The 25451-nt window shown below is 38.4% G+C and overlaps 1 protein-coding gene across 1 annotated transcript in view; it reads right to left on the reverse strand.

The window, feature by feature from the left end:
- The window catches only part of LOC126187783 (L-asparaginase-like), a 322364-nt gene that overhangs the window by 58597 nt on the left and 238316 nt on the right, over positions 1–25451 (reverse strand). The window contains exons 4-6 of the mRNA XM_049929055.1: positions 13742–13867; positions 2487–2697; positions 2272–2384 (exon numbers count right to left, since the gene is read on the reverse strand). Of these exons, the coding sequence (XP_049785012.1) occupies positions 2272–2384; positions 2487–2697; positions 13742–13867 (450 nt within the window). The remainder of the gene's footprint in view (positions 1–2271; positions 2385–2486; positions 2698–13741; positions 13868–25451) is intronic.

Here is a 25451-nt window from a genome sequence, read left to right on the forward strand (position 1 = left end):
GAGCTGGTGCATCATGAGATGTGGGTAGCATCAGGGAGGACCGTATGATGGCAGAAGTAAAATTTCAATAGATCACATTGTTTGGGGTCCAAGGTCAGAGCGAAGTGTCAACCGAGGCCCGCTGGATGTGGCAAGACAAAGGCCATACGAGGTGCACAACGTGGTAGGCTTCTGGTCAGCTGGCATGGAAGAGACTACTGTGATATGCTTGTGGTCAGCTGGCATGGAAGAGACTACCATGGTTAACTGAAAAGAGTGGCAGTAGGCATGCATATGAATCAAGAGTCTGGTTTGCAGCATTGCCCAAGGTCTGCATGAGGCAGAGGATATAAGACCTTGGAAGGATCATGGTGCAGATGGTGCATGAAATGGTCCTGGCATGGATGTGGCAGCTGCAGCTGGCAGAGAGAGCAGCAGAATATGAACAGAGAGTGGATCTAGCAGTCGTATGACGCCCTGTGATATCGTGTGTTGGTAACAATCCAATATATGCTGACTATGAAACACTGGTGGTGATGCATGTTGCACATTCACACAATGCACAGCACTAGCAGGTTTTCACAGGCACAAAACCATGATACTGGGCAGCATGCAATGCACTGTGGTTAGTGTGACCTCGAGCAAACAAAGCAAACAGCATACACTGTTTCCACCAGTGAGGTCTGGGATAGGTTAAATCCATCATGTGTGTCTTGCACTGATGTTGGAACTTGGGCTTCACAATTGAAGTCTGGGAGGATGGAATGCAGATCACTGGATGGCAGAAACTACCCTGTTTATAGTGGACACACACCGTGGGATACACAATCATTGATATAATGCAAAGAAACAGGGAGGAGGGGTCCCGAATGTGGTTAACTCAGTCACTGTCATCATGGTTGGATAAATAAACTAAAGAAATTGTTGAATGTATGAATGTTATTCATTAGTTGAATATTAACATGAAGAATACATGCAAACAGTAGCAAGGAATAACACAGACTGAAATCAAAGAACATAGTCACATAGTACATTTTGGTGCCAAATGGTGATGTTTGGTGGTCAAGAATCACCACACAACTATGTAAACCTTTTTGCTTAACATTTTATCTCCATATTTCTTCTTTGCATACACTTGGTGGGATGTTGGGTAGTAATGGAGAAAAGTTGAGCTTGTGATGTGATGGAAAGCAGACATTGTAGGTGGAATTGATAGCTCAAGGAAACAAATGAATATTAAATTTTGTTGTTCTGATATTTGAAGAGTTAAAATGCACAGCAAAACCAATTTCAAGACAATCAGCTAAGTAAAAACTATATTTTAGTAATGAGAATATATCCATCAGTGAAGCTCCATCCCGAATACTGACAAAATCAATTCCATGAACAAGTCATTGTATAACTGAATCAGTGTATTACAAGTTTCAAGTAACTGTTGTGTAAAAATCCACTACAAATGGCAATTGATTCTGGCTATAATTTGGCCTACCTGAACTTAAAAAATGAAGTACAAGCTGTAACATGTTATTTATTTATTTATCAGGTCCCTTGAGACTATGAAAGCCAAAAATTCTTGGTCATGGAATGAGTTAGTACATATTTTACAGAATGCAGATTAGAAATTCATAAATGAAGAATTAATGGAACAGTGAAAACCAAAGTATATGAATAAATAACATGTTACATAGAAAAGTGTGAGGCACTCTAGTCAGAATAGAAGGGTACCACAAGTTAGCTTTTCAACCTGGACTTAAGTGATATGCAATTTAAAGTTAAAATACTATCATACACCAGCCTATATTGCATCTCATCCTCTTGGCACAAAATGGGACCTAATGCCATATTTATCTTAATTTAAAGCAACTTCCTATACTGCAGTTTAAATATCTCATTTTACTCATGACAGAAGTGTCTGTCATTTCCTGAAATGGTTAATACATGGAGCAGAGGTGACAAATTAGAAATTACAATTGATTCCCTAAGCTTCAGAATATTTAGAAATTCCTTCATCAGCAGATAGCAGGAAGTGTAGAATGAGGAACAAGGTGATGTTCAAGTGTGAAGTGAAACCTTAAATCCCAAGAAAAGAAAGGTATAGGAATAGCTGTCTATATGCCAGTCCAGCATGTAAATTCTCCTATTCCAAAGACAGTCACAAAAAATTCTGATAGCTGATATCTGGTAGTCTAATATTCTACAGATGTCTCAACATCTTACAATACATGATACAAATCTAGAGCTTATGAATTACGTCAAAATGATATTGCACTCATCAGAATGAAATCAACTCACAGTTTCCGTTGTTATACTAGGAAATATCCGCAGAAGGCCAACATTCCGGTTCAGTGCTGTATGAACAGCAAATGGTTCAATGGATGTTGGTCGAAATACAGATCTGAAATCCACTGTAGATAATACATGGAAAAGTTGTATTCAAACTCTCTCAGAAAAGAACAACACATGCCAGAGAAAATTGAATATTTTGTCAAATCTAAGTGAACACATACCTTCAATATCAATGCCAACAGTAGCCAGAGGTGGGAAGTTGAGAGAATCAAAGGCACTGTAACTCGCAGAGCTCACTTTTGTTGTTCTGTTTCCCCTGAAGAGCTTGTGCCCAAAGTAAACAGTTACCTCTGGAATGCTATAGTTGCCTGCCAAGATAAGTGCACCCAGAAAATTCTCTCTTCCATCACCTCTTGTCTCAAATAATGGAATCTGCAGGAATGAAGAAGAAAGTAAATCAATCAATGTTGTCACACAGCATCACAGTATTGCATTTGAAAGGGCAGTTGGAGAATATTTTCTTAACAATGCAGGTAATATAAACAGTACATTTAATTTATAATAACAGCATAGCTAAAAAAACACACACACACACACACACACACACACACACACACACACATGCCAAGCTACAGCTTGCATTAGAATTCATCAGCACAGGGAAAAATTCAGAGTTGAAGGAGCAGCTAGCCAAAGAGATTGTATTTCAACAAAACTATTCTCAGTAATCTTAGAGAAAATTTTTGTATCCTTAAACTGGGAACATCAAGTAGGAAAATATTTTGGGACATTCTTGAATCACCTTTGCTTTTTGGATGACATTGCACAATTTTTAAAACAAATTAATGCAATTATCTGCAATAGACACATCTGTATTAACATCCTTGGTACATTTAAAGGGTAAGCACTCCCACCCTGAGCTGGAAACAGTCCTTCACAAGTGTATTTTTGATTGTTACAGACAGCTGTCTGATTTATGTTTCATTTTGAAGTTGTTCAGCTAACTGTAAATACCTGACAGTCATAATGAAGAGGGCAATCTGCAAACTTGAATACAGCAGATTTTTTATTAAAACCTTTATTTGCCAACATCACACTGTAGAAAACAGTGCTTACTAGTTTCAACCTCTTAAAGAATCATCTTCAGATCTGCAGGTTGTTATAAAAAGTCGCACATTAGAATATTTCAGAATACAATAGCATTAACAAGAGCAGAATGATATTTTCACTCTGCAGAGAAATGTGCACTGATATGAACTTCCTGGCAGATTAAAATTGTGTGCCGGACCGAAACTCGAACTCAGAGCCTTTGCCTTTTGCGGACGAGTACTCTACCATCTGAGCTACCCAAGCACAATTCATGATCTGCCCTGTCAGCTCTAATTCCTCCAGTAGCTCGTCTCATACCACTCTTTCACCTGTGAAGTTTGGGAGGTATGAGACACGTTACTGGTGGAATTAGAACATGATGACAGGTCGTGAGTCATGACTGGGCAGCTCAGATGGTAGAGCTCTTGCCCACTAAATGCAAATTTCCCGAGATTGCTTCTTGGTCTGGCACATAGTTTTAAAATGCCAGAAAGTTTCATTGACAACAGCAGTTATGCAAAAGTTGTTGGGAGTACATACCAGGATAGAAACAAGTGGTGTTCACATTAGGAGAACATGTAAGATGCTAAGCCATTTCAGTGTTAACATCCTTATGGAAATGTCAACTGTGGAACAAAATATAATAAAATTATACAAATGTGGTCCAACATCAATGGCAAGAAGCTATATGCAATAAAATACCAGTAAAAACGTACCATACAGTCATATTTACTGTATGTGGATGTGAAACATACTGAGCAAACTTTGTTGTTGCAAACTGAATGTCACCTAAGAAAAGTCATCCTGCCCAGACACAGTATTTGTCAAAGTTAACAAGATCAGTGCAGCAAACAGACTGACTGGCACTATGTACATGGGCTCACAGGTTATCAAAAATGCCACCAGGTGACAGTGCAGTATTATGACATGGAAATACAATGTAATATAACAACTGACAGGGGGATATTACATGGCAATTTAAAAAAATAGTGCAACTAATAATTATAGCAATAAAATTTTAATTCTACTTTGTTAGTTGACATTTCCTCAAGGATGTTAACACTGAAATTAGTTAATGACACCACATATTTGTATCCTGTTATGGACTCTAAACAGTTTTTGCATAGTTACTCTTCTTAATGCTATTGTATTCCAATGTATTCTAAGTTGTGGCCTTTTCTAACATCTTCCAGTTCTGAAGATATTGGCAAATTAAGGTTTTAATAAGAAATCTATGGTATTCTCATTCCATAAACATGCAAACTGCAGGGCATTACCATATACATAATACCACTGACCACATACAGAAATAAAAACTGTCCAAAAATTGTAGATATGCAGGCATGATTCAATTCATACATTAACAAAAGAGAAGCAGATCATAGAATCTTAATCTGTATGCTGTTCTACCAATAAACTATCACTATACTGCTAAATGCTATTCATGCTTATCCCAGATAAATTTAATTTACATCCACATCTATGTGACTACCCTGCAATTGACACTTAAGTGCCTTGTGGTGTGTTCATCAAAGCATTTTGACACTATTTCTCTACCATCCCACTATTGAACAGTGCATGGGAAAAAGAAACATCTAAATCTTTCTGTACAAGCCCTGATATCTCTTATTTAATTGTGATGATCGTTTTCTGTATGTAGGTGGGCTTCAAAAAAATATTTTCACATTCAGAGGAGAAAGCTGGTGATTGAAATTCCACGAAAAGACCTCGTCATAACAAATAATGTCTGTTTTAACTGTTATTACCTTTATCATATCCACGACACACACTCTCCTATTTCATAGTAATAAAAAACAAGATGCCCTTCCTCAAATGATGTTGACATCCTCCATCTCTACTGTCTGGTAAGGATCCCATACAGCACAGCAATACTCCAGAAGAGGACATACGAAGATAGTGGAGGCAGTCCCTTTAGTGGATACATTGCATCCTCTAACTGTTTTGCCAATAAAACATAGTCTTTGGTTTGCCTTCCCCACAACATTATCTATGTTATGTTTCCAATTTAAGTTGTTTGTAATTGCCATCCCTAGGTAATCAGTTAAATTGGCAGCCTTTAGATTTGTGTGATGTATCTGAAATTTAACAGAAGCCTTTCAATACTCATGAGGACGATCTGACACTTTTCATTAATTAAGATCAATTGCCACTTTCTGTGTCATAAAAATATCTTGTCTAAATCATATAATGATTGGTTTTGAGCTTCTGAAAACTTTCCTACATGGTAAATGACAGCATCGGTGGCAAACAATATCAGAGGGTTGCTCAGATTGTCTACTAAATCATTTATGTAGATTAGAAACAGCAGAGTGCCTATGACACTTCCACGGGAGATGCCATATATCTCTTCTATTTTACTTGATGACTTTCTGTCAGTTACTACAAATAGTGACCTTTCTGACAGGAATGCATGAATCCAGTCACACAACTGAGATGATATGTCATACGCAATGATAGTTCATATGGATGCAAAGTTCTTAGAAGCCTGTGTGAGGAATGTTATCAAAAGCCTTCTGGAAATGTAGAAGTATGGAATTAATTTGAGATCCTCGCTGATGGTTTCTCATTACTTAATGAGAACAAAGGGCTACTTGTGTTTCACAAGAATGATATTTTCTGAATTTGTGCTGACTATATATCAACAGATCATTTTCTTTGAGGTAATTCATAATGTTCAAATGCAATGTATGTTACAAAACCATGCTGCAAATTGACGTCAGTGATGTGTGTCTATAATTCAGCAGAATACTCCTATTTTCTTTCTCGAGTATTGATGTGATCTGTCCAACTTTCCAGTCTTCATGCAATGATCTTCTGTTGAGCAAGTTATGTATATGATTGCTAGGTATGGAATTATTATATCAGCATACCCTGAAAGGTACCTAACTGGTATACAATCTAGACCAGAAGACTTTCCTGTATTAAGTAATTTAAATTGCTTCATTACACTGAGGATATCTATTTCCAAGTTACTCTTGCTGGCAGCTGCTATTGATTTGAATTCTGGAATATTTACTCTGTCTTCTTTGGAAAAAGAATTTCAGATAAACATATTTAGTAATTCCACTACAGTAGCATTGTCGTTGGTAGCATTACCATTGCTATCATGCAGTGAAGGTATTCACTGTGTCTTGCCACTGCTTTATTTTATGCATGACCCGAATCCCTCTGGATTTTCTGCTAGATTTTGAGACAGAACTTCATTGTGGGGACTAGACTGAAGAGCCAATGAAACTGGTACACCTAGCCAATTTTGTGTAGCACCCCCGTAAGCACACAGAAGTGCTGCAACATGATGTGTACATGATGTGTCATGGACTCAACTAATGTCTGAAGTAGTGCTGAAGGGAATTGACACCATGAGTCCTGCAGGGCTGTCCATGAATCCGTAAGAGTAGGAGGGGGTGGAGATCTCTTCTGGGCAGGAAGTTGCAAGGCATCCAAGTTATGCACAATAATGTTCATGTCTATGGAGATTGGTGGCCACTGGAAGCATTTAAACTCAGAAGAATGTTCCTGGAACCACTCTGTAGCAATTCTGGACCTGTGGGGTGTCGCACTGTCCTGCTGGAATTGCCCAAGTCTGTTGGAATGCACAATGTACGTGAATGGTTGCAGGTGATCAGATTGATGCTTAGATAGTGTCACCTGTCTGAGTCATATCTAGATATATCAGGGATCCCATATCACTCAAACTTCACACTCCCCACGCCATAACAGAGGTCCAACAGCTGCAGCAGTCCCCTACTGACATGCAGGGTCCATGGATTGATGTGGTTGTCTCCATACCCAAACACGTCCATCTACTTGATACAATTTGAAACGAGACTCATTCGATCAGGTGACAGTTTTTCAGTCATCAATAGTCCAATAGGCCCAGGTAAGGTGTAAAGCTTTGTGTCATGGAGTCGCCAATGGTACACGAGTGGGCCTTCGGCTCTGAAAGCCCATATTGATGATGTTTCATTGAATGGTTCGCACGCTGACGCTTTCTGATGGCCCAGAACTGAAATCTGCAGCAATTTGTGGAAGGGTTGCGCTTCTGTCACACTGAATGACAGTAGTCATTGGTCCCATTCTTGCAGGATCTTTTTCCGGCCACAGCGATGTCAGAGATTTGATGTTTCACCAGATTCCTGATATTCATGGTATACTTGTGAAATGGTGTACAGGTAAATCCCCACTTCATCAACCTCAGAGATGCTGTGTCCCATCACTCATGCACTGACTATAACACTATGTTCCAACTCATTTAAATCTTGATAACTTGCCATTGTAGCAGTAGTAACCGATCTAATAACTGTGCCAAACTCTTGTTGTCTTATAAAGGAATTGCCAACTGCAGTGCTGTATTCTACCTGTTTACAGATCTCCGTATTTGAATACACATGCCTACACCAGTTTCTTTGGCTCTTCAGGGTATTAAAGTCATCTCACATAGAAGACCACATTAAATTTTGAGCCTCTGTGAAACTGTGCCAATATTGGAGATTTTTGCATTCTTTTAAATTTGGCATGTTTTTCTCATTGCTTCTGCTACAGCATTCTGACCTGCTTTATGTCCCATGGGAGGTGAGTTCTATCTCTTATTAATTTATCTGGTACAAATATCTCAATTGTTGTCAATATTTCTTTGAATTCAAGCCATATCTGGTCTATGCTTACATAGTCAGTTCTGACTGAATGAAGACTGTCTCTCAGAAAGGTTTCAAATGAATTTTTACCTGTTTTTTAAATAGACATATTTTATGTTTATTCCTGGTAATCAAGTAAATTGGAAATAAAGCTGCTACTATGGAAAAAAAAAAAATTGACATCTCCTCAGCTGTTCTAAGTATCTGCTGCTTATCTGATATTGGTAGCTTAATATTTACTTGATTATGATGGAATTTCTCAAAGAAAATATTTACCTATGCCTGTATAAACAGTGACCTATTCACAGTATGATACTAATTGTCAGGCAGCTTCCAAAGAACACTGCTACTTGCATGTATCTAATGGAACTTTTCTATCCCTGAATTTGGACTTACATCTATATGTAATGTAGTTAAATGAGAGACAGAACATCATCACTACTGATCGAAATTGAAGGACTCCAAATGATCAAAAACCCACCCGGACAGCTGCCCATGTTAGCATGCCACTTCTGAAGTTCAGGGAGGTGCTGGCCCAAAGTCGAATCTGCTTGGCAGATTAATGATGACAGGTAGTGTGGTGGACAGCCTGGATATGGTTTTTATCGTTAGTTCCCCCAAATGCAACCATATGAATGCCAGTCTGGCACCCAGATCCTGCCTCAGTCAGCTTAGTCAGTTATATTATTTGCAAATATTTCAAAAATGTCCTCACACTTTTAGATGGGATAACACAAAATGCAGACATCTGGGGTACACAAATTCCATCTGGCAGGGAGGGGGGGGGGGGGGGGGGGGGGAGACAAGGGGATAGCAACAAGATGGGCACCCAGGCACCCTCTACCAAATAACACTGCCAAATCACAAAGTATGGAGTAGGAATATACTGTAAATGACCAGATACATGTAACAAGTACATTTAATACTAATTTCTTAACTGTAGCAGAAAACATTGAGATAAAAAGCTCCAGGAAAATACCAAAACAGCATATTGAAAAAGCAATTCACATAAAATTCAATAATATGGATGTCTCACCCAATTCTCCATCAGAAAGTATATATTCTTTCAAAAATAAAAGCTCGTCTGAATCTGATGGTGTTTTCAACAGAGAACTAAAAAATTGTTTCCATATAACAAGTTTTATCACACTGAAATATGTAACACATCACTGACCCGGGCATTTTTCAAGAGAAATTGGAACTCCTCAGTAAGAAAAATTTAAAAGAAGAGATGTCAGTAACCACACACACACACACACACACACACACACACACACACACACACACCTTTGTTACAGGAGACATGCCACTGTGGAAGACCCAGGTGCAAGACCTGCCTGATTTGTCCATTTGTCCAGCCAGCACATCCTACTGTAGTCCTACGGCAAGCTTATAGTATCCCATTAGAGGCAGGGCCACCTGTGAAAGCAGACATGTCATATACCAGCTCTGTTGCAATTTCTGCACATCACTTTGAGTGGGCATGACTACGAACTGACTGTCACCAGAATGAATGGTCAATAGCAAACTGTGGCCAAGGCTACAGCTGACTACTTGGTGACAGAACATGCTCAGAGAATAACACGCTCGAGTTCAGTGGCTGCTTCCCTGCTTGTGTTATATGGATCCTTCCCCCACACAAACTTTTCTGAACTTCACAGATGGGAGCTATCCTTACAACACACCCTACTCTCCCATAAACCTCCTGGCTTCAATATCCACTGACCCACTACACCCACACCCTCTACCCAACATAGCTTACCTTTCTTGTGTCCTGTCACCCCCTCCCAAGTAACTCCTCCATATTGTTACCCCTCCCTATTAACTCCTTCATACTGAAACATCTTGGCAGATTAAAACTGTGTGCCAGACCGAGACTCGAACTCGGGACCTTTGCCTTTCGCGGGCAAGTGCTTTACCATCTGAGATACCCAAGCATGACTCACACCCTGTCCTGACAACTTTACTTCCACCAGTACCTTGTCTCTTACTTTCTAAACTTCACAGAAGCTCTCCTGCGAACCTTGAAGAACTAGCACTCTTTGAAGAAAGGATATTGCAGAGACATGGCTTATGCACAGCCTGGGGGATGTTTCCAGAATGAACTGTTACCATCATGCATGGCGTGAACTCACCAGTTTCTGGTGCCCGCATGTTGCGACATTCCTTATCCTGTGCACTTGCTGCTTCTCCCTCCCACGTTGCTGTACAATGTATACGCTGGCTCCCTTCGAGGCACCACATGCTTCCTGCCTCTCCCCCCCTCCCCTCCCCCCTCTCTGCTTATCCCACCCAACGCAATCATTCAGCCCAGTCTACCTGCCTAACAGCAGTCCCAGCACTGTAGAATGGGAAGTCAAACACAAAAGAGATGGATTGAAAAAAAGCAAATAAACTACTTATTATTTCAAAAGTAATTATCACAACCGATAATACATTTACCCCACTGTGGGACAAGATGGCCAGTGCCTTCGGAAAAATGTTTGCAGTTGCCTATGGAACCATGATTATGCCTGAGTGTGCACCTTGTAATGGTCGCCTGGTCGTAGATATTGCTAATTGCTATAATCGCACTATTTCACTCCCATTTACGGAGCTTGTTAGCACTTGATGTTAGGTTGGCGCCATTAAAATGCATTGTGTTGTGGTAATCGCTGCTACTTGCTGCATCGCTGCTGTCTCTCGATGCTGATGCTGGCTCTAAATCTGGTTGTCTAGGGTTAAAAACATGAGGTCCCATGTTTTTTATATGCTTTTGATGATAAAGAACGAGCGAAACCAACAAATATGTAAACTTGAAATATTTATTACTCTGGTGGCCATCTTAATTCCACTGTCCACCAAAGACCATGACACAACACAAAGTAGTATTTCCGTTACATGTTCTTTGCATTGTTTATCCACCTCAAACAATAACACACAAACACACTTTACCAAAGTGACATTCCGACTGCCTCTCGACCCTTCTTGCTGCTCGTATTTATAACATTGTCAAAGAACTACTAAAAAGAGATATAGTTTATAAGTCACATGTACATCTGTTATCATAATTTGTGCAGAAGAGTTATTAATTTGCATCGAGAAACATAATTTAACATGTTATTAAAATGACAGACAGATTTGTTGACTTGACAGAATAATTCTTTGTTACAAAAAGGCCGTTTTTTAGAAGTTTGACAATTGACTTCTCTAATTTGCATAAATAAGTAAATAACATGAATTATTAAGAATTACATTGGTTTTCGTCTAAAATAGGATTGATTTCGTGAATACTGAGTGAAACCGCTCCTAGTGAACAAATAGGTTTCACTGGGTGATTTTTATTTAAGGAGATCCAAAATACCTAAGTTGGCCACTATTTTTCGTACTTCATATTAATTATTTAAGATGAACTTAGTGTTTTTACATGATGACATTTGCTGTATCAGTGATCAAGTGATATTAACTTTTGTGTGGGTCAGTTATTCAGTATAATTTAATGGGTTGACTGTTTATGGAGACATGTTATGCAATCATTGTTAACATACACAGTACCTTTGCTATAATCATAAATACTCATTAAACTGGTTGAATTTGGAGGGTATCGCATACTTCGGTACAGTAAAGCCTTTAATATGTTCCGTTACAATACCCCCCTCGGGTAATATCATTTACAGAATGTTAATGATATTAGCCGACTAGGACAAATGTGTCAAATGGTTAAAATTTGGAAAAGTACTACTTTAATAATTTTTTTTGTTTAACTATGCATAATGTGTATGTATGCAATGACCGTTACACCGTTTCAAAATGACTTTTTCCTGCCAATATTTTAGTTGTGTTGTTTCAAGTGCACTTTGTGTTATGGCTCTCAGTATGACAGCATAATAAAAATATTTAGTAATATATGAAAGTAAAAAAAAAATGTTAATCTTTGCTCCCAGTGAGCCACATGGAAAATGATCAAAAACAGACACAAATATATCACATGCGATTTTAAGATATATAAAAAATATATGTAAATTATTTCAAAGTCAGTTCTCATTGAGTCACAGATTAATCAAGATAATAGAAGGAACAAAAATATATTACCTAGATGGATAGGTCAGATGTCCATAGGAAAATATTGCAACTGTCTGCTCTTTTTGAGCCACATAAAAGAAATGAAAACAAAGAATACAATTATAAGTATGGACATGATAGATAAACACAAACACTAGAGAAGTCACATGTATGAATATAATATGCATTTGAAAAAAAAAGGAAATATTTAAAAAACTTGTCTCCCATTGAGACACATAGTCAAGACAGTACAAGAACATATTAATACTAATACTAATACAGTTAGTTGGTTGTTTTACAGACATCAAAAGTTGGAGAGGGTCCATGCCAATAATACTCATCATCAGATATGACAACCCAGATTGTTGTGGAAGACACGATCGAAAGCCAGATGAGTACCTATGACCATAACTAAAATATGTATTTTTTTTTTGTTAAAATTTACTGCTTCATGATGCACATGTGTTAAAAACTTTTATCATCTGAGTTTGTTATTTTAAATATTGAACACATTATTAGTCCCTTAATAAGTGGAATATTACAGTGCTGTGTATAGAAAAAACAGTTGTGAGCTGTATTTAACCAAAACTGATTTATCTTTTCATGGTGGTACTTTGTGTGTGTGTGTGTGTGTGTGTGTGTGTGTGTGTGTGTGTGTGTGTGTGTGTGTGTTGTGGGTAATTAGAAGTGGATTTTACAATCAAAAGTTTATTGTGTTTATGCTACAGAATTAACTACAAGCTGTTAAAGTTGGAAGCAGGAACAGATTAACTGTAGACTTATTATTACTTTTACTGTTTGTTTTTATTAACATACAAGACGGAAGAGGCAGTGAAGGCTACTGCTGACTTAAACACTAAAGTGGATAGGTCAAGTGCTGATTTAAATGTTAGTTCGATTAATGCCAATTTTCACCTGCACTATTTGTGAGTGGGACAGAAAAAGAAATTACTAGCAGTGGCACAATGTACCCTCCACCATGCACCATATGGAGGCTTGCAGATTATGTTTGTAGTTGTGGACAAAGATGTAGCTGTAGATCTCATGAGAGGGCCATGTGCTGGTCATGCCACCTGAGTCTTAATTTAAGTTTTCACCTATGAAGTGTGGTTTGAATAAATCAGTGACTGTTATATGGAGCTAATCTGTTTTACATCAGAGATCTTTTATTATACAAGTTGAAGTCCAGGTCACAACTTGAGTAAAATCTGCATTTGCATCACATTAATATCAGCACAAAGTTGTACTGCGACATATTTCCCACATCATTCAATGTACAGAGCTATCAAGTAGATACACGTTGCAAGGTTGTGTGTTCTTTGTTCAACATAAACACAGGAACTGAAAGTTCTGAATGTTTATTTGATAAGTGAATGATGTAACTGTTGAAGAAGCAGAACAATTTATAGTTAAAAAATGAAAGACTAAACACTAGTTTAATGTCCAAGTACAATTTCCTATAATCATGGATGAAGGTAAAATGGCTCAATAAATTTGATGAGCTATCAAAGTAGAAAGAATTGAAAGTTTTACATGTCATGACTTGTCTATACCTGTTCATGTGAACATAACTGGAATATTTATACTTGGAGTTACCTTTTCTTGTTAAGAAGAAAAAGACAATAAACAGGAGGAAGACACTAAATGAAAAATAAATTACTTATTGCACAATTAGAATGTATTGTTCATACCTGTGAACCAGTAATGACAACTGTCTTCCCCAGATGCTCAAATATGAATGACAGAGCTGATGCAGTGTATGCCAAGGTGTCAGTTCCATGCAGCACAACAAATCCATCATATTTTGAGTATTCATTCTGTTAAAAGAAGAGGAAAAAAAGTTACCCATACATATATAATTTGCTAAAAATTAGATACTAGGAAAAATCATGATAGTGTACTAAAAGTATTATTGAAAAAGTCATGAATTAAACACAAAAATATTAGGTGAAGGGCATACTAAGAATGTGCAGAATGTAGACTACTGCTAGAAGCCGTATTAATAAACACATCTGACCCACAGTCCTGATTTAATATTAGATGATCAACCACAACTCAATACTTCTCCTCTTTCTAACTTCATTTAATCTTCTCAATTTTCCAGTGCTTTCCACACTGGTTGTTCCTTTCTATTCACCCATTCTCATGTATTTATTTGTTGTATGCTATTCTGATTGCCTATGCACTCTGTATATTCTGTTGTTACAATTGTCAATTCTATCTTTAAAATTCTTTTCTGTTTCACTTTCCTTATGTAATATCTTTTCAAGTTATTCTTTAGTATTCTTGTCAAGTACTAATTTTATTTTACTGGAATTGTTAATTAAATTAAACTGTTATATAGACACCATTTTTCAAGTATAGTGTTAATGTTTTCCTGGTCTGCTTTATTTATTGTTCAACTTTTAATGTTTTTAATTGAGTTACCATTGCACTGTCAAAGACAGCATTTACTCATTTTCATGACTCATTCTACAAGACACACATCTTTTCCAATAATGTTTATAAACACTGTAACTTGATGATGAAAGTCAGTGAAAGTCAGATGATGGAACTACAAGTTGAAAATTGGTTGACTGAATAAATTAATCCTCTAGAACATACACAATATTGTGTTTCTTCATTTATATTACTTTATCTATTTTCAGACTGCCCTTCCCTTATCTTTGACTTTAGAACTGCTCTACCTGCCAATACCATCTCATCAGTTTTTTTTTAATACAGTGCCATCATATGCTACTAATTCATTGTCAGATTCTCTCTCATTCTGCTTTACCTCTTCATCTCTTCCCTGGATCACTTTCATTTGTATGAGTCTCATGTCCCTTAAACATTTCCTTTCTTTTGCTAGGTGAAAGAATCCATGGTCCTGAAATCTAACGTTAGAGACACTTTTTCCAGCTTGTTCCTGTGTCTGCTACATCTCAGTAACTAGAACATTTCTTCTACATTTGATTATACCTTTATTCTGGAGATTCCCTACAGCTGATATTTGTTTCATAATGAGTGATAATGTGCTAATGATTGCTAAGAAGTTAGTTGTTCAAACACCAGCTAGTTATTAGTTAGTTATGTGTTCCACAGATCATTTTGCACGGCAGATAGTAATGATGTGGAATGAGCCATTTTAAATTCACATTAATTTGTACATACAGTTACATTCTGAACATTTCTAAGGGCCCTTTTTTCCAAAAAGAAAAGATATATACAGATGTGAGTTAGTAATTCCTTAGTTAATTCCTAACCACCACCTTTCACACTTGGAGTAAGAGAAATTCTTCTACAGAATGAAACTATTTGTCAAGGAGGAACTTTCTCAGTTTGTTGTCATATTTTCTTTTCCTGTCTGTCATTTTGTTGCTGCATTTTGTGCTAGAGTGGAGCAATGAATGTCATTTTTCCTCCTGGTATTGTAATTATGTACATCATCATCCCGTTTTAATTGTATTGGATCACTTACAACAAACTTCATGAAAGAATAAATATACTGTGAAGCAGTAGTCAGAATGCCCAACTTCACAGTTGTCTAAAAGATGATGTGGGGATCACTACATAATATTGTAACAGCACATTTTTGAGCAATGAATACATCCTCTCTTAAAGATAAGTTACCCAAGATTTTCAATGATTCGAAGTGCATATGTGGCTAAACCAAATCGTTTTAGGAGTTCCAAAATGTGTTTTTTCCTATGTAAATTCTCATCAATATGGACCCCTAAGAATTTTGAAGTTTCCACCTTTTTATTATTTCCTCACCATGTGTTACTATTACCACTGGTATAGCACCTCTAGATGTGCAGACCTGAATATGTTGTGTCTTTTTAAGATTGAGGAATTGAAAAATTATGGTTTATTCATATCATGACGTACTTTTGCAATCCATTTGGTTTGCATACTGAATTCATCCACTGAGTAATAACATTTGCAAAAAATGTCAATGATACTTTTAAGAACTTTTTTCACCATTTCTTCTGTTTCTGTAGGTGTGCTTGAATTGACTACAGTACTAGTGCCATCTGTAAAAATAACTAATTCTGCTTGTTGTATGTTAGACAGAAGATCATTTATATATACATGAGCAGCATTAGTATGAGGAACCTTAGTGGACCTAAGATTGAACCTTGAGGAACCACATTCATGATTTCTTCCCAGTCAGAGTTACGTCAGAAAATAACAACATTCTGCATTCTTTTGGTTGGTTATACCATCAATATCATAACATGGCAATTTATTTAGGAGAATACAGTGATTCCCACAGTCAAATGCCTTAGAGAGGTCATAGAAAATACCAAATGGCGCTATTTTATCATTTGTAAAATATGGTAAGTGAAAGTGTAAATGGCATTCTCAGCAGAGCAACCCTTCTGAGACCCAAAACTATGAATTGCTAATGGTACTATTGCTGCTAAGGTAAGATCTATTCTAGAATACATCATCTTCTCAAAAATTTTGGATAAGGAGTGAAATAGGTTGGCAGTTACTGACGTTTCTCTTACCACCTTTCTTAAAGAAGGGTTTAATAATGGCATAGTTCAGTCTCACTGAAAAAGTTCCTCGAGTTAGTGGTGCATTACGTATTTCAGATAAGACTGGGCTTATTGCACAGAAACAAATTTAGTATTCTATTGAAAATACCGTCAAAACCAGACGAACTTTTTGAGGTAGTGTATTATTTCCTTAATTTCAGAAGGAGAAGTTGGTGATACAGCCATATGACTGAATTTTATGCAAGTTACAATGTCAACATATTGCTGTTATTTTGGTCTTTAACTGTTTGTCCCTATGCTTTCTACCACATTTAAGAAATGATTATTAATTGCATTTGATATCTGTGACTCATCACTTATAGTCCTTCCATTCGGTTCAGTAGTGATGTTGTCTTGTTCTGTGGCTGGTTGTCCTGTCTCTCATTTCACTGCATTCCATATAGCCTAAAATTTGTTGTTGGAAGTACTCATTTCTGACATTATGCGCATATTCCTTGATTTTTTAATAACCTTCCTTGCTAATTTTGGCGGCCGGAGTGGCTGAGCGGTTCTAGGCGCTACAGGCTGGAACCACGCGACCGGCATGGATGTGTGTGATGTTCTTAGGTTTGTTAGGTTTAAGTAGTTCTTAAGTTCTAGGGGACTGATGACCTCAGAAGTTAAGTCCCATAGTGCTCAGAGCCATTTGAACCATTTACTAATTTTGAGTAGTATTTGTAGGGTGCAACTACTCCAGGATCCCTACTTGTTCTGCCAAAAGATAAAGTTCCCTTTTCCTTTCACAGCACACTTTAATCCCTCTAGTGATTTGTGGTTTTTTACCAGCTGTTTAGTGTCCTTTCTGATTAGCTTATGTGGAAAGCTATTTTCAAACAATAATATGAATTTGCCATGGAACAGATAAAATTTTTATGTTAGCATTTGATTCTCTACAAATTACATCCTATGTCATATCCTGTAAACAATTCTTAAAAACATTTGCTCTTGAGTCATTAATTATCCTAACATTTCTACTGACAAGTGAAACTCCCCATCCCCCCCCTCCCCCACTCCTCCTAAGATTTAGCGATAAAATGGCCAAGTGGATAGCCCATCAAAAACGGAACACAGATCAAGCATGAAAACTTGAAGATGTACTAAACTGTGAAAAAAGAAGTGAAATAGAAACAGTGAACAGTCCAAGCTCAAGATGTGCAACATCGAGCGAATTGCAAGAATCACAGCATCATGGTAGTGTTGTCACGGTGTTCAACAGTAAAGCAGGAGATCTGTGTTCAAATCTCCCTTGTGCTCAAATTTTTTCCCACAGAACTATAAACATCCTATCTGGTCACTTACATGTCTGTTCTCCTACTGTAGGCTTGGCAGTTGTCATACTATACATTGGTTATAGAATATGAGTCATGTGGTAAGAATGGTTACCATCACGAGTAAATTTGATTAATAGTGAGAGCATGTGAGATGCCACATAGACCTCTCTCAGTAATGAAAACAACAAATAAATGGCCATGAACTATGTTACAACAAAGGAATTCTAGAGTCAAAACTTTCAAAATGGAATGTAGGAGGCATCACATGCGGTACTTGCGTAGAACAAATAAGAGGTAACATACGCCTGGAGGCCCTTTCCTTCCACCCTGCTGTTGCAAACAGGTGTTACACCATGACACAGACACAAATTTGAATATAGCAAAGAGACACATCAACGACTGGATGTCATCATTTTACAGGGGAAAATGAAGGGCAAGCGAAAGATTTGAAAAAGGATCTCTCCCTTTGCAGTCCAACACTGACCACATAACCACGATGCCTGGGCTGTTGAAATTCACTCGCTGTTGCACATCTTGAGCTTGGACCACTCACTGCTTGAATTTTGCTTCTTTTTACACAGTTCAGTACACCTTCTTCCTGTTTTCATGCTTTATCGATGTTCAGTTTTTGACGGGCTGTCCACTGGACCATGTTACTAATAAATCACAATGGGGAGTTTCCCTTCTGAGAAGTATCCATACTTTACGGCATTATGTTATTTATGCTAACTAACTGTGCATCATGATCAGGGAGAGCATTTGTTGCTGGGTAAACAGTTATTTTCTTACTTTGAGCTTCATCAAAGAAAACACTACCAGTTAGAGTTCTACTGTCTTTATCTGCCAGTGTTGGAAAGTTAATTACTGAGACAAAACTGTAGGATCTCAATAAGGTTTCCAGATCACTTTTCCTATCAGAATCCTTTAAAAATCTACACTGAGGTCACCACAGATTATTGACTGCTAGCTGCTGTCCCACAGATAGCACAGTAAAGAATCCACATTCCACGAAGATAGTTCAAAATTTCCCAGTGGCGATCTACACATATCAAAGAAAGTTTTACATCATCTCAGTTCTGAAAGCTCTGGAGCCTGTACAGAAAATTGGAAGAGAGATCAACATAAACATCATTTCCACCCTTTTCATTGTTCATGAAAACCACACATTGCATGTTGTACCACCATACAACAAAACCTTCAGAGGTGGTGGTCCAGATTGTTGTACACACTGATACGTCTAATTCCCAGTAGCACGTCCTCTTGCATTGATACATGCCTGTATTCATTATGGCTACTATCCACAAGTTCATCAAGGCACTGCTGGTCCAGATTGTCCCACTCCTCAATGGTGATTTGGCATAGATCCCTGAGAGTGGTTGGTGGGTCACAACGTCTTTAAACAGCACTTTTCAATCTATCGCAGGCATGTTCGATAGGGTTCATGTCTCGAGAACATCCTAGCCACTCTGAAGGAAGTTATTCACAAGATGTACACAACGGGAGTGTGAACTGTCATCCATGAACACAAATGCCTCACCAATATGCTGCTGATATGGTTGCGCTATTGGTTGGAGGATGGCAATCACATACCGTACAGCCATTACGGCGCCTTTCATGATCACCAGCGGTGTACGTCGGCCCCACATAATGTCACCCCAAAACAGCAGGGAACCTCCACCTTGCTGCACTCACTGGACAGTGTGTCTAAGGCGTTCCACCTGACTGGGTTGCCTCCAAACACGTCTCTGACGATTGTCTGGTTGAAGGCATATGCAACATTTGTCGGTAAAGAGAACGTGATGCCAATCCTGAGCAGTCCATTCGGCATGTTGTTGGCACCATCTGCTGCATGGTGTCAGGACTGCAAAGATGGACTTTGCCGTGGACGCCAGGAGTGAAGCTACTCATCATATAGCCTATTGCGCACAGTTTGAGTCGTAATATGACTTACTTGTGGCTGCACGAAAAGCATTAACATGGTGGCGTTGCTGTCAGGTTTCCTCCGAGCCATAATCCGTAGGTAGTGCTCATCCACTGCAATAGTGACCCTTGGGCAGTCTGAACACGTATTTCATATAAATATATGCTAATTACCAAATATTTAACTGTCATTTCTATGAAAAATGAATGTCTTCTTATTTGTAATTGCATATCACACTCAAAAATCCAGTTTTCATTGCAGATATAAATACCTTAACACTATTTCTTTATATAGATCTGCCAGGTTGGCCAAGATTGCTAATTTGTTGCTTCGTGGACTCAGGCAGGTGTGCCAGCTCCAGATAGAATCCACCCAATGGATTAATGACGAGAGTTGGTGTGCCGGCCAGCCTGGATGCGGATTTTAGAGGGTTTTCCACATCCTCCTAGGTGAATACTGGGCTGGTCCCCACGTTACATCTCAGTTACACAACTCGCACACATTTGAACACATTCGCACTGTTTCACAGCTTACACTCAACGCAGACAGCTGGGGTACACTAATTCCGTCCCAGGAGGTACATGGTGGTGATAGGAAGGGCATCCGGCTATCCTCTGGCGCTAACATCGACAAATCCATAATAACAAGGCCGACTCCACGTTGCAGTGGGACAAAGGCCCAAAGCAGATGATGACTGTTTCTTTATAAGAAAGAAAAACATTTCATATTATTTTTTCCCCATCTCCATGTACGCTACACTTCACGGAAATGCCCAGGGAACATGAAACTTTGTTTAAAAATTTATCACAACAGGGAATCGAGTGCCACTTGTGTGGCAGCTGGGCATCCTGCCAGAGCCACACAGCCCATCAAAACAAAAAGCAAAACCTGCTTTACTATGTTGATCAACTTTGAGGGACATTTAAAGTAGATTTTGTGGGAAATTTTTGATAGTTGTATCTAACTTCTTTAGGTACCGTAACATATTTGTTTCTGAAGTGCATATACCATATATACAAAAAGTTACAAAACTCCGATTACCGTGCGGTCTCTGTTAGTTACTGACTTCTGTAAAAAAAAAAAAAAGTCTATTTCAGTTTAAGGCATAAATTTGTTATGGTGTCAACTAGTAAACAAGTAGGACCTAAGAAATCGAAAGTTACAGAGGAGCTGAGATCTTTTCAGGACAAATGGACTGTAAAAAAAATTTTTTTTTTGTGGGATCTAAAACAAAACTCGAATGTCTGATATGCAATGAATCTGTCTCGGATCCAAAAGAATATAATATGAAACGGCATTATGAGACTTAGCATGCACTTTTGTCGATAAGAACATTAAGAACATGGGACAATTTCGACACGACCAAGTAAACGACTTAAAAAGAAAACTTTCTCGTGTAAGCGAGTTGTGCAGAAGCTATGATACTGACGAAAAAAAAAAAAAAATCAAAGCCATATTCAGATGGCGAAATGGTTAAGGAACGCTTAGTGACCATCTTTGAAATTGTGTGTCACGAAAAGAAAAAGGATTTCTCAAAAAATAAGCCTATCTCGTAAAAGTATTACTAGACGTGTGAACGGCACTGGAAGATAAAGTGATGATAATTTTAAAAATCATGCATCTGAGTTTATATTTTATTCTCTAGCTTTGGATGAATGCACAGATACGGCGGATACTGCCCAAGTGGCGATTTATGTTAGTGATGTTGAGGGCCATTTTAACGAAACAGAAGAATTAGCGGCGTTGTATCCACTTAAGGATACCTCGACGTCACGAGATTTGTTGGAAGCAGTTATATCGAAAGTAAGTCGCTTTTAGTTAAATCTTAACAACCTATCGGGGTTTACAACAGATGGTGCTCCAGCAATGAATGGGTGGGAAACACGAAGGTTTAGATCAGTTTATTGAAAAGGAGGCCCGATACTAAACTTTCATTGCATTATTCATCAAGAGAATTTATGTGCAAAGTCCCTTAAAATGTACCATGTCATGAAGGTAGTTGCCAAAACAATGGCCGAAAGGACTGAATCACTGTCAGTTCCAAGAATTTCTTAACTCTTTGGGTTCAGAGCATGACAACATTTCATATTATACAGAACGTGGCTAACCTGTGTGCAAATGTTGAAAAGAGTGTTTGATTTGAAGCAAGAAATACAATCATTTTTTAAAGCAAGTCAATTAGACTCCTGCAGTTCGAAGATAAAGAATAGCTCTCCGACTTCACGTTCTTGGTCGATATAACTAGCCACCTAAATGATGATGATACTCGACTCCTAGGAAAAGATCACATGCATGATGTTATTTCCGCATTCGAAATGAAACTTGGGCTTTGGGAACAGTACCGAAGAGAAACCTTCACACATTTTCCTACAATGTCAATGCAATCGGACGTAACAAAGGGGGTAGCGATTAAATACGCTTCTTTGATATCTTATTTGAAGTACGAATTAAAATCGATTTCAAGACTTTAATAAACATCGTCTGCTTTTTCTCTGTATTTGCTACACCTTTCTATCTAGATATGAGTTCACTAATGGGACACGTACAAATGGAATGCTGCAGAATACAATGTGATGCACAGTTAAAAGAGAAATTTAATCGTGTTGGTTTCGAAGACCTCTGCAAAATATATTTGGGCAAGATGGAATATCCAACATTTTACAAACATGTTCTTTCCAGTAGAATGAATTATATCAAATGACAACACGAACTACAAATGTTCATCTGGGAAACTCATTGCTTGTAGCAACAACTTCAGTTGACATCAACACTGACGCTCTCAGTTCAGTCAAACAGAGCCAGAAATCCCACTAGCGCTGTATTTCATTCAAGAGTAAAGTAAATGTTCTTTTCTCAGATTTGTTTTATTTTCTTTAAAAAATAAATTAATATTTCGTGCTTGTTTTGGTTCACAAAACAAAAATAGGTAATTCGGCCCGCAGGGAAATCCCCTCTCAAAAACTTTGTCCGCCTGCCGAAAACGTTGGCCAATCCTGCACTACATGAAAGCGAAGTCGTTTCTTGAGTTTCCTGAGAGTTAATGCGGCCGGCCGGCATGCGGGAGATCTGACAGGATTGCGCGACCTTGTTGCAATGATGACAAACGCCGAACGACTCACCGTGCTTTTGTTCGCTGACAGATCTCCGTAGACATTCAGCAAACTCCTTCCTACAAATTATGTCTCTGATTTCCTTACCACATCCATCAGGCATGACAACTCGAAACAAATGGAATACAGATTCACTAAATAACTCGTTATGACCACGTTTAATGCTTGCATTGTCTACCGCATCTACAGCAGAGCGCTCAGAATCTGAACGATCAGATTGGTTGTTGGAAATGCGTGACATAGGTGCGCAGTAAAAAACTAAACACGACTGTTACTTGTTTTTGTCCCCAAATGCAGCGAGTTGGATGCTTTCTACCTAAGAGCCGGAGCGTATCGTGAGTAAAACTTAAATAGACGTTCACAGCCGACTAAAAGTCAAGGATACTAAAACGCAGAGGCGAAGTACATATCATAAAACTTGCCTTACAGTACTTTCAAAATGTTACTTTAAGAAAATTATGCCAAATACGGGATAGCAGACGGCAATGACCCATGTTGATGGATTACGTAAGAGGGTAGCAGAACCAATGACAGTACTGGGTTCGATAAATGTCCTGAAATACTAGGAAGGGTAGTAAATAACGGCAGTTTACTTGTAGTATGGATACATGATGAAATTTGCAGTTGATTGAGGGTGTACAGGGTTAGGAATTTAGCAAACGCAGCTGACGCGTGTGGTAATAGGAAAAACGGCTCCAGTCCGGTTGGGCATCGAGTCAAACTGACCAGGGGACCACACCTACTCACCATAACCGATTTTGTCCAAATATATGGTATGTGCAGAGCTTGGTCAGAAATGATGTAGATGGCCAAGCGTTTAGGGAAAATAGCATTTTTGGTGTGGGTATGGCGAGAAATCGGCCATTTAAGTTAACGTAGTTTTCATGTTGACGCAAGTAGATAGAGGGCATAACGGGAATCTCAGTGTCGTGGGGTCGTATCCCTACGCGGAAGCCTTTCATTTTGAATTTTTACACGTTACTTACACTACAGATAGATCGAAAGAAGGTTCAATATTTTGTGTTTATTAATGTTTCCATAAAGGTCATAAGAAGGAAATGCAAAGGAAAATTTGAGATTGGAAATAATTTCTGCGATGGGATTATAAGACGTACACGATAACTTCTTTTATTATTTTACAGTTGATGAGTTACACGTGCTGGTGTGATATTAGAAGGGAAAAAATAGGAAAAGCCGTCATTTACTCGGCATCCTTCATATGTTATAAACGCGGCATTTTTACAATTACATGGTTGTTCTAAGCTTCTTTTATGGAAAAGCAAACTTGATTTACATTCATAAAAGATTCGCTCTCATTACACAGTTCCGCAAAAACCACGCTTAACGCGTAACAGTGGAAGCTATTTTGATGCAATCTTTTCGGGATGTGGTTTCTTTTTCTCTTTCGATGAGCAGTTTTGAAGTTTTTTTGCTCACATTCTTTACCTGACGCATGGATGCACTAGTGCAGTCCATTTTGATGTGATCACGTTAATATTGCACGCTGGCAATACTTCATCTTGGAAAAACTCGTCGTGCAACTGTGGATTTGTTTGTCTTCTCCACAGGTCAATTAACAGGAGAAATTCGTTTTCCTGGGCGTAGGATTCCGTCACATCAGTCACAAATTTTGTAAAAGGCTGTTGTCAGTTTCCCAGGTTTGAAGAATATATGACGACATTCCTATATTTTGCCGCGTACTCATACACCATGTTGTGAATCATCGATTTAGAACGGCCGGTACTGTCTTGATAGCGTACGTTGTCTGTTGGTATTAATTTCCAGAAAGTGCTATAGCATATTGTGGGGTATACAAGTGGGTTACTTTGTTCATACTCTGGTTTATTTGTAACGTCAATAACGTAAAATCACCTACAAGCTTATCACCTATTCTTACGAAGGTTAGGTTAGGTTAAGTAAATTTATGTTATTGGTATCCTTCTTGGTGTTTCAGGATGGCGTTTATCTTATTTAATCAGGCAACATCACTAATTGTCGTCTGTTGTCCCGTATTTGGCATACACACACACACACACACACACACACACACACACACACACACACACACACACACACACACAGAGAGAGAGAGAGAGAGAGAGAGAGACAGAGACAGAGACAGAGAGAGAGAGAGAGAGAGAGAGAGAGAGAGATATGACAGAAGTCATGGGCTACCTCCTAATACTGTGTCGGACCTCCTTTTGCCCAACGTAGTGCAGGAATACGACGTGGTATGTCTCAACAAGTCGTGGAAGTCAACTGCAGAAATATTGAGCCGCGCTCCCTCTACAGTCGCCCATAACTGCGAAGTGTTGCCGGTGCAGGATTTTCTGCACGAACAAACCTCTGGATTATGTGCCATAAATTCTCGATGGGATTCATGTCAGGCGATGTGGATGGCCAAATCATTCGCTCGAAGGGGATTAGAGTCGGGACTCGAGTCCACGACCTTCCGATTACCTTTTTGTGCTCTTACCGTTGCGCCAACCGCTGCTTGGAATCTACCCTAAGAGGCTGGTGCCGCGGCCCCTCGAGAAAAATACAATTTTTTCTAAACGCTTGACCATTTTGAG

The sequence above is a fragment of the Schistocerca cancellata genome, chromosome 5 (genome assembly GCF_023864275.1).
Source record: "Schistocerca cancellata isolate TAMUIC-IGC-003103 chromosome 5, iqSchCanc2.1, whole genome shotgun sequence".
Lineage (NCBI taxonomy): Eukaryota > Metazoa > Arthropoda > Insecta > Orthoptera > Acrididae > Schistocerca > Schistocerca cancellata.